The sequence below is a fragment of the Leptodactylus fuscus genome, chromosome 5 (assembly GCF_031893055.1).
Source record: "Leptodactylus fuscus isolate aLepFus1 chromosome 5, aLepFus1.hap2, whole genome shotgun sequence".
Classification (NCBI taxonomy): domain Eukaryota; kingdom Metazoa; phylum Chordata; class Amphibia; order Anura; family Leptodactylidae; genus Leptodactylus; species Leptodactylus fuscus.
The window spans coordinates 71,197,136-71,207,694 of NC_134269.1; the positions used below are offsets into that span (position 1 = coordinate 71,197,136).

The 10,559-nt window shown below is 41.2% G+C and overlaps 1 protein-coding gene across 1 annotated transcript in view; it reads right to left on the minus strand.

The window, feature by feature from the left end:
• Positions 1 to 8,763, minus strand: part of SH3GL3 (SH3 domain containing GRB2 like 3, endophilin A3) — a 64,463-nt gene extending 55,700 nt beyond the window's left edge. Inside the window, exon 1 of the mRNA XM_075273414.1 lies at positions 8,625 to 8,763. Within this exon, the coding sequence (XP_075129515.1) occupies positions 8,625 to 8,669 (45 nt within the window). The 5' untranslated portion in view covers positions 8,670 to 8,763. The remainder of the gene's footprint in view (positions 1 to 8,624) is intronic.
• Positions 8,764 to 10,559: the final 1,796 nt, after the last annotated feature.

Consider the following 10,559-nt stretch of genomic DNA (forward strand, 5'->3'; position numbering starts at 1 on the left):
TGTGTAGTGCGCGTAAGACGGCACCCATTGAAGTCAATGGGATTCTGTTTTACAGCGCTCACTCTGACACGTGTTTACGTGTCAGAATGAGCGGCACGTTACTCTGTGGGAATGGAGCCTTAGACTAGCACTCCACATGTACAGTACCAGCTATGAGTCAGGATAGATTCATGGAATTATTGTCTATGGGAGGTAAAAGCAAGCCACCCTAATAGGAACTTATCATTAACCAATGCAGCATATTAAAGGGTTACATCAGCAGGGGTTAGTAAAACGATCCCTAAGAATGCCCAGACTGAAAGGGCCCCGAAACACAGGTAAAGGTTTGTTGGATTTCTATAGAATTATACAATTACTTGTATTACATCACTTTTGTTGCTTCTCAGAATATCTTCACTTTATATATCAGTTGTAAAAGGTAATCTTTATATTGTTATATAGTAACTCAGGAAAGTTAGTTTAGCTAGATAAAAATCTATACTTCTAAAGATAAAATATTACTTTGTCTGCAAGATCCAACACTGTGTAGTGAGAAGATGACAACAGGGGACTGACTGTTAAAATTTAAGGGGAAAAAACCTTAGAAAGTTATGTTTTAGGCTTTAAAAACATCACAGCGTAACATTTCAAGAACCTTGTACAGGGTCAATAAATTAAAGGTCATGAAGAGCCAATGATTTACCCAGACTACACCCACTACAAATATTCCAACCATCAGCCACAAAATTTTACATCATCTTGTTATGCAGTAATTGGAATGTAAAACACTCGAACCAAGTTTACACTGGACCTTATTCAGACTAGCATTTTGCTATATGATATTTATGGTTACATGGATCCCATCACTGAGAATTTTCAATTTCATTATGTTTCATTAGAAATAAAGCTTAATCTCTGTCCGATCATTGTGTTTCAATGTCCACTCATTTGTGTCTCAAGTTTTTCTAAATCTTTTCATGTCGTCAATGAATAAAAACAACCCTTTTTACAGATGTAAACTGAAAGCCCATTCTGATATTGCAAATTTTTTTTGTCATTTTTCACATTGAAAAGTCTAAGAAAACATGATATTTAACAAACCCGCTCACACTTTATGTATGCAATAGTATTCAACTTTTGTGAGGACAGGAAAGCTTCAGTGAACTATGTCCATGCTGGCCTAAGGGTCCATTCACAAGGAGGAAAATGGTGAGGAATATAGTGTGGAATTCCACACCACATTTCTCACCATTTTCCTCCATGTGAATGGACCCTCAAGCTCAAAACACATACATTGCAATTATAAAATGGTCCACAAAAGCATCCATAGCCTCAAAGGAGGTTTTGCAAAAATCGACACCAATGTTTTATCCTTGCTAGAGTGCTTCAGCCTATTATATAGCTGTGTATGGATTTACAGTTCAGTCACCATGGATAGACCATCTACATGTATTTATGGAAAACTCCTTTAATAAAATTTGAAAATGCTCTCACATAAAGATGTACCCCATTGACTAATATTACAAGGTGCTTCTTTTATAAGTTCTGAATATAATGTCTGAAATAAAAAGTAGGCTCTATGAAGTTCTAATTATGAACCAACAAGAAGCTGCTGACAGAATACACTGCTTATGCAAGTATCTGTCCCATGAGCATGGAACTATGATGCAGGAAATAACCTGCTTCCTGTAATTGGGAGGCAAAAACTGTTTAACAGGCAACTATAAAAATATTCATAGATCCATTGTGTTCCTATAACTCATCACCTAAAGGGATATTTCTAAAGTAACGTGATACATGACTGATAGGTTCCGCTAAGCATCACAACATCTTCCCAAACTTATAGGAGAATCTGCAGCAGAACTATTCCATTTATTTGTTTTAAAGGGAGCCTTCAGCTCCTGAAACACTGCTCTTGTCACTCAGGTAGGATAGGTGATGTCATAACAGTGGTAGGAAATGGTAGAAGTCTGAGTGGTAAGAGCAGTGCTCCAGGGAGATGAAGGTCCGCCCCCAGTGCACCATCTGTCTAATTTGCATAATTCGTCAAAGTTGTTTTTCTACATATCTACAAAAGTAATACACATAACAGAGGTATATCGTCTATCACTGTAATGTGCTCTGTTACGTGGTGGTGGAACTTCAGTGGAAGTGTTGGACTGGCCTACCAAAAAATCCTCTGATTTCCATTCCACAATAATGGTGCAGCAGAAGACACTCAAATTTCTACTAAAAGTACTATTACCTATTTACTAGGGGTTATTGGAGACTCATCTTATCTCATGGACCTAAGGAACCTCAGTCCAACACTGGGTGGTAGCAGTTGAATATTTTTTCTGGGGAGGTGGCAGGCTCCCTTCAAAGCACAAAATTAAATTCTGATGCAGATTCTTTATTTTCTTTCACAGAAATTGAATCACTAGATTATTTTGTGAATTAGAGTTGCTTTACCACTTCTGTCTGACCATAGCTGCCAGCCATTTATAAAGGAGTCAAAATCTGAGCGTGAGTCGGTTAAAAAGCCTCCCATTGATTTCAATGGGTAGCGTGCGTATGCTGGCACCCATTGAAGTCAATGGGATCTGTTTTTACTCACTCTCTCTGATCGATTTTTATGTTCAGAATGAGCGAGCGTAAACTCCATGTGGAGGCTCCCTAATATGGAGAAAGTAACTGCCTGAAAAGTGGAGAAGAAAATATATTTCTTTGATAAGATAATATATGTTACAAAGTTTCTCATTTTTACCTGCACTATTTATTGTATAAAACGTTTATAACTGGAGGAACCATACACATTAATAAAGGGATTGTTCAGGACCAGAGCCAGCAGTGCCCAGAGATGTACGATTTTTCAGCTTATGAGATTTGAGCCCTTTGAGCAACTAGTTACCCAAATATCAACAAAAACAAAAGAGAGGAAGCCAAAGGTAGCACCATAATAACAGGATTTTTATCACGACAAGGACATGAAAATAAAAACCTTTAATCAATATCTAAAGGGTGTTTCAGAGATAAACATTTTTTTTTTTTATGAAAGGCATGAAATGGTTTAAAAAAATGCGCCCCACTGGTCTCTACTTCCTGATCTCCATCAATACAGAGGATATCATTGCTTAGACAATCTCTTACCAGAATTTAACATTTCTGTACTTCTAGAGAGAAGAAAAGTAAAACCTGGCATTTCTCCTGGAAAAGAAGCAGCAGGGCTCAGATAGGTAATAGAGATGAGCAAGTATACTCGATCGAATACCTCCCCTGCATAGTTATTGGTGTAACAAAGCGCCCCTCCCACCTTCTCTGGTGCTTTTTTACACCAATAACTATGCTGGGGAGGTATTCGATCGAATATATGCGCTCATCTATAATAGGTAAGTACCTGAGTATTTTTGTAAGCATTTTAAGCCTTTTTTATTTACCAGAAAACCCCTTTAATAAACCATGTTCATCTGAAATACATATGAATTAGAAACTGTTTATAACTGCATATAATGACGGCTGCACATGCCTTAGGCTGGGTTCACATCTGCGCATGGGTTTCCATTCAGGGAGTCAGCTTGGGGACCCCCAAATGGAAACCTAATCAGCATAAAAATTGGTTACCTTAGAAAACCGACGAACCCCATAGAGTATAATGGAGTCCATGTGGTTTCCGCTCAGTTTCCGTGTGAAAGATGCAGAGAGAAAAGTGCTGCTTGCAGGACTTTTTTCCCCACCATTTTCATGCGGAGAGGGGAACAGAATGGCCTGAACGCAGATGTGAACTGGGCCTTACTCTGACACTAGATATGGTTATAGTTTATATGGTTACTAGCATAGTGACTAGTTTACAAATACTCTGCTACATTATCGCAAGTGAACTCCAACCAGCAAGAGCCATAAATAATCTTCTGACTACAGCACAACTGAACATTATACTACTCGATGTTATCACATGTATGGTTTCCAATAATGTGTAGTTAAACAACTATCACAAGTCAATTACAATAATCTTGCCATCTGTCTTATTACAATTCTGTTTTGTATTATACGTGTGGAGGAGTTAACATGTACTGATACTGTAATACCACTGGTAAATTGAAAAACAAATCCTCCAAAATTAGTATACAACTAGGTGTGTACTAGAACATAACCTGTATTTTATGTACACTTAAAGAGGACCTTTCACCACTTGTACCAACTCAAACTGTTTGCATCCTTCAATAGGCACTGATCCTCTTGTGCAGCTGGAATTATTTCTCTAGCCCCCACCATTCCTGACTAATTTGAGCTGTTAGTTTCACCACTGAATATGCGTATTAGGTTCCCTATTGTCAGGTGGGTGGTCATAGCTATCTGCTCCAGCTCGGGAATAGGACCTGTTCCATATTTTGCGGCCTAGACTGTCAGTCCGTACACGTGATCGTCAAATTCATGGTCATGTGTACAGACACATAGAAAAGAATGGGTCAATGTGCTATTTGGGAAAAACACACTGATCATTCATACAGTCATGTGCAAGGGGGTTTAGAGTTGGAGGAGGTAGTGAAAGATCCTCTTTGAAATGACTGTCCAGGTACCACCAGCACTATACAATTACCAAACTGAACTATGGCCACATAAAAGCTTCAGTTGTTTAACTATGGGAAAAAGTAACTACTAAGGGAAAAGTATGTACTGTATCAAACTTTGTAACAATCATAAGGTCACTTATGACTTTTCCCATCTGAAGTTGCATCTCAGCTGAATTTTTCAGGTGTCATGTATCCATAGTCTAAAAATATCATCAACAGGGGCCCCTGAGACCAAACTCCTACTGATTCTTACGAAAAGTGTCAGCAAATATCCTAATAGAACAAATGTATGACCAGCATTGAATGGGTCAGATATTTTTAAAAACTTTAGGGCACCTTTACTTAAAGAATGAAAGGGATAGAGAGTCTATCTAGGAACAGGCATCTCCAAAGACATTATCTTCAGACATGTTACTATGAATAAATCCATGTCGTTTGTATCTGTCAGAAAAGTAATTAACACATCATCTATTATTAGAAGGATATTTCAGTGCTGCGTGCCACATTCCTCCTGTATGTACCTTCCCAATTATCTCTGCCATCATTCAACAAGAATGTACAGTGATGAGGATGCAAGTTGTAGTGGAGCTGCCATATGTCTGTGTTATTTGTACTTTCATATAACTCCCTATGTGCTTTTCTCAGTTTTGACAACGTGACAAACTCAATTCTGCTGCATCCAGCAAATACACCTCTGCTACACCGGTAGCTGCTTCCAAACCGCATCATCTACATAACTAAAGAAACCCCGCAGCATTTATTAGGTCGTCAGAGAAGACGTAGACGCTCCAGTAAATGAGCTTGTGTTATAACGCTGGTTAGCGTTCTTTATCTCTCCTATTATCCCCTGTGTAATTACTGTCATCTATCACCTAACAGTCTGATTCAACGGATATGCATTATTGATCAGGTTGTGACCCTCAGCATCATCATTACTATAATAATAGAGAATATGATCAGCTTGCTTCTGGATATATTGACAAATGAATAAAGACAGACAGGTTTTAAGGACAAATGCCACAACATAAGTTCTTGTGCAGGATTCAGTTACGCGTAAGTATCTTGCCCAAACTTCAGAAAGATTCTGCCTAAGATTCTGCCTAATCCTCCCTTTGAAAAGAATGGGAGTAGGAAATGTTTTTCACAAGGGCAGGATTTTGCATAGGGAATTTCGCATAACAAATCCCATCGTGAAATCCACTTTATGAACTTATCCTAGTAGGAAGGCCAGGAATCAAGGTTTTCCAGCATCACACTGCTTTCACCAGTTTTCCATTCCCATGGTGCCCAGGTAAGAGATGCAAACACACTCAGCTGCCAACATGATGCGACTACACTGCTCTCATCAATTGCTCCATGGTTCATTTGACCTTTTGGATCATCATGTGCACTCTGAGCAGCCTCAAGGTTTGCATTTCCTTATGCAGTAAATGTTCACCAGCATTAACTTTTTCAGCAACTTGTGCCCCCTTTTTCTAGTCCCATATAGACAGTTTAGCCTTCTATAACCACATGCATCCATAACCCTGTCACCAGTTGTCCTTCCTTGGACCAGACAGATAAGTTTATACCCGGAACAATCTAACAGACCTGCTGTTTTCAAGATGCTCGAACCAAGTTGCCTAGCCAGTTTGGCGCTTGTCAAAGTTCCGCTCTTTATACTGCCCTATTATTCCAGCTTACAACACATCACCTTCAAGGACTGTTAATTTTCTACTTAATAATACCGATCCCCTGTCACACGATAATCAATGTGCTTCAGTTCACCTGTCAGTGGTTTTATTATTAGGGCTGATCTGTACACGGGACATTTTATACTTCTATAATAAATAATGTATAGTGCCATTTCAGCAGACTTTTGGAGTTTTGAGCTTAAGACATTCTTAAAGTACCACTCCAGAATTTTTTATTACTTTTCCCTGTAGTACAGGGCATGCTCATGTTTAATGAACAATGTAGTCTAGTGGTGTAAATTGAAGCTACTGGACCCCAATGCAAAATCTGTACTGGGGTCCCTACCTATCATGTGCTATTAAATTAGATTGCTGATGTATTTTCTGTGGTAGATGGACCTTTGGGGCCCCTTTAGGATACAGGGCCCAACATCAACTGTTATCTTTTCACCACTTATAGTTAGGCTCCTGGAGCAGTCACTCGCTCAGAACATCCTTCTCTTTATGCCATTGCCAATGGGTTTCCTGGCTGACCATGCGACACAACAGCTGGAAGTTACTTTTTCCTTGTAAGTCTATGAGAGCCTTTGATGTAATGTTCTCATAGACTTGCATGGAAACCAGGGACATTCAGCTGTTTTCTGATTTGGTAGGTCAGTCAGTGATCATATGACTAGGAAACCTAGTCGGTGATGGTATAAATTGAAAGATGTGTCGGTGAGTGACCGCACATTCATTACACATCAGCATATCCGATACTACAAGGATAAAGCAAAAAACAAAAACATTTCTGTAGTGTTCCTTTAAGTTAGTTATAAATGTAATAAATCGTCATCCTGATCTGATAAGTGTTCTCACTAATTCTTATTTATCTTCCTGATTCTACTCAATAGTAGTTGTCAGAGGATTGAAGGATATCAGGCATGTTGGATGCAAACATACTTGATTCCATTGGTGGTACTACTACTAAAAGAGAGGGCTGGCAGTGACTTAGTCCTCTTTAAAATAAACCGCCATTGTTAATGGTGCATGGTGAAACTGAGTAAAAGAGCCAACAAACAAGTGTTCATCAGACAGCTATGGAATGTGTATCAGTAGCTTAAAGGGAGTCTGTCAGCAGTAAATTGTGTAAACCTAAACCCAGTAGAGGTGAATCTACAGTTTCCAAATATATTTCTGTTATTCAGCTTTGGAGCCCCATTTTCATGTAAATCATTGTTATATTCATATGCAAATGAGGGGAAAGTGCTTTAGTGGTATTTGCCCAGGCTTTGATTTCAACTATGAATTCCCAAGCAAAACACCTTTACCATAATTCAGATATAAATAAAATAGCAATTTACATGAACATGGGGCTCTAAGGCTAAGGCCTCACGTAGCAGGCCACCGCAAAAAAGTGCTGCGGGAAAAAACGTGGCGGTAATGTACAGCATCACGGTTCCTCCCGCAGTACTTTAAACAGGTTTCTTCTACTGATTTTCTGTTTCAATACTACCTATAGGAGAACCGACTGCGTTTCTGTAGCTATAACTGACAAGCTGCGATTTCCAAAACTGTACATTGATCTCTACAAGATATTGTAATCATGGTTATATCCAATTTACCTCTGACACACTCTCTTTAAGGCTACATGCACATGACTGCGTGTATTGTATGGCAGGGGCATGATATTTGTGTGCCATCCATGCTTTCTATGGGCCCATAAACTTTAATTGAGCCCAGACCGCAAAATGGACATCAGTAGGACCTGTGCTGAGATTTGAAGACAGATTTATAACGCCCACACGGACTCATAAAAAGGGTCCATGTGATACACCATATACTCCCTCACAAGCAATGCTTCTGGGGAAGAATACCGCCATACTATGGCACCTGATGGAACAGTATTTTGCCTGGGAGACACATAGAAATATAACAGGCTTAGGTCAAGCTCTGGATACCATATTACTGACCTGTACACGGTTCTGATCCTCACTGACACTAAGGTAAAGATCTCACTCCTCAGTTGGACAGACCAGAATTGTGTCAATAAGATCATTATCTTCCATGGGGAAAATCCATCCCATTGCCCAGTCATGAATACATTGTTCATTGAGGTGGGCACATGTACCATGTCAAAGTACAATACTAACACCCCAGTGAAAAACTTCAAGGCAGTCCAATCAATGTATACACATATATATAGTGTGAGAGCTGTTGTGGACCTTGGATCAGGCAGGTGGTTCTGATCACTGTGTCCATTATGTACATGTGTAGCTAGCAGGCACCGACTGTGACATGTAGCATCCCTAGTACAATGGAGCAGAGCGCAGCATGCCATCCTCCAGCACATCTATGCCCGCACAGTGCCGAGTACAATGCCATCCACACTACTGCCTATATAGACATATAGATCATACCCATCTATTCCCCCTCAGCTTACCTGGCTGGCTTTATGGAACTGTTTCTTGAGTCCTGCCACTGACATCCTGTCACCCGCTTGTGGCTCTCTGCCTGTCAGTATAAACAATAGTATCAGGGCGGCAGAGTACACGGCACTGAACACATAGGAGCAGCTGACACCCCGGCCAAGAGCGATGATCATCTGCAGACGCCTTGTCCTCGGAGGAGACGCCCCTCTGCTGCTATTGGACCAGGCCGGATATGCAGATGATGTGGGTGTGGCCTGTACTGTATGGAGTCGTAGTCATGGTTGTCGCTGCCATGGACATCAGTGTACATGGGCAGTGCATACACATAGATGTAACCTCTATAGCTAGGAAGGAAAAGCCTTCAGGAAAGGGATCCTGTGTTATATAGTAGCAACTTGTAGAAGAAAATCATAATCAAGGCAGGAACTTCCAGAAAATATTAACATAAATGTAATATACTATATTTGAGATTCAGTGGCGTAACTAGGAATGGCGGGGCCCCGTGGCGAACTTTTGACATGGGCCCCCCCAACCGACACCGAAGACCTCGACCGACCCCCCTCCTCCGCATTCCTGCACGCTCTATTATGTCCCATAGTGGCCCCTGCACACAGTTTTATATCCCTTAGTCGCCCCTGCACACACTATTATGTCCCATAGTCGCCCCTGCACACAGTATTATGTCCCATAGTCGCCCCTGCACACAGTATTATCCCCCATAGTGGCCCCTACACACAGTATTATATCCCTTAGTCGCCCCTGCACACACTATTATGTCCCATAGTCGCCCCTGCACACACTATTATCCCACATAGTGGCCCCTGCACACAGTATTATATCCCTTAGTCGCCCCTGCACACACTATTATGTCCCATAGTCGCCCCTGCACACAGTATTATGTCCCATAGTGGCCCCTGCACACAGTATTATGTCCCATAGTGGCCCCTGCACACACTATTATGTCCCTTAGTGGCCCCTGCACACAGTATTATATCCCTTAGTGGACCCTTGACACAGTATTATGTCCCATAGTCGCCCCTGCACACAGTATTATGTCCCATAGTCGCCCCTGTACAAAGTATTATGTCCCATAGTCGCCCCTGCACACACTATTATGTCCCATAGTCGCCCCTGCACACACTATTATGTCCCACTGTGGACACCCATAAACAGTTATTATACTCTGGGGTCTTTTCAGCCCCCAGAGTAAAATAATCGGAGACCTGAGGGAATAAAATCATAAAAAACTACTATTTCTTACCTGTCCCTCAGCTCCTACACTGTCAGCCTCCGCTGCCGTCCTTCTTCAAAGACGTTGGACGTCACATGACCCAGGACGCAGGCCAGGTTCATGTGACGTCAGAGACGTCAGACAAGGAAGGAGGCCTCTCAGGATCGTGGAGAGGTAAGTAACAAGTGTTTGTTACGTTCCCTTACCTCTCTCCGATCATTATACTCGGGGGTCTGCAGCGGGAGCGGCTGTCACCGGGCCCCCTAATGTCCCAGGCCCTGTGGCAGCCGCTACCACTGATACCACGGTAGTTACGCCACCGTTGAGATTTATAGCACTGGTTGGTGTGGTGGGATGTTGGGTTATTCACAGAAGGATAGGGTCCCAATCCATATAATACACGTCAAGAAGGATTCCACTGAGAATGAGTAGTCTGATTCAAGGTGCGTTTAATTAAAGGTGGAAAACGCACAATGTATGGTGTAAGCGTAGACGTTTTCGGCCTAAATGGGCCTTCCTCAGACTGAAGTATTACGTCTCACAACCTATTCGGGTATAGACGTGAATATACTCAGAGATAAGCACAGAACTGACATACCATGTGTTAAAGGGTTTGTGATCTCGTCCTGTGTGCTGGTAATCTGTATGTTAGTGAATGGATGCTCTGCCCATGGGTTTATGTTGGCTCATGGGGAAGTATAAATGTAAATACTAG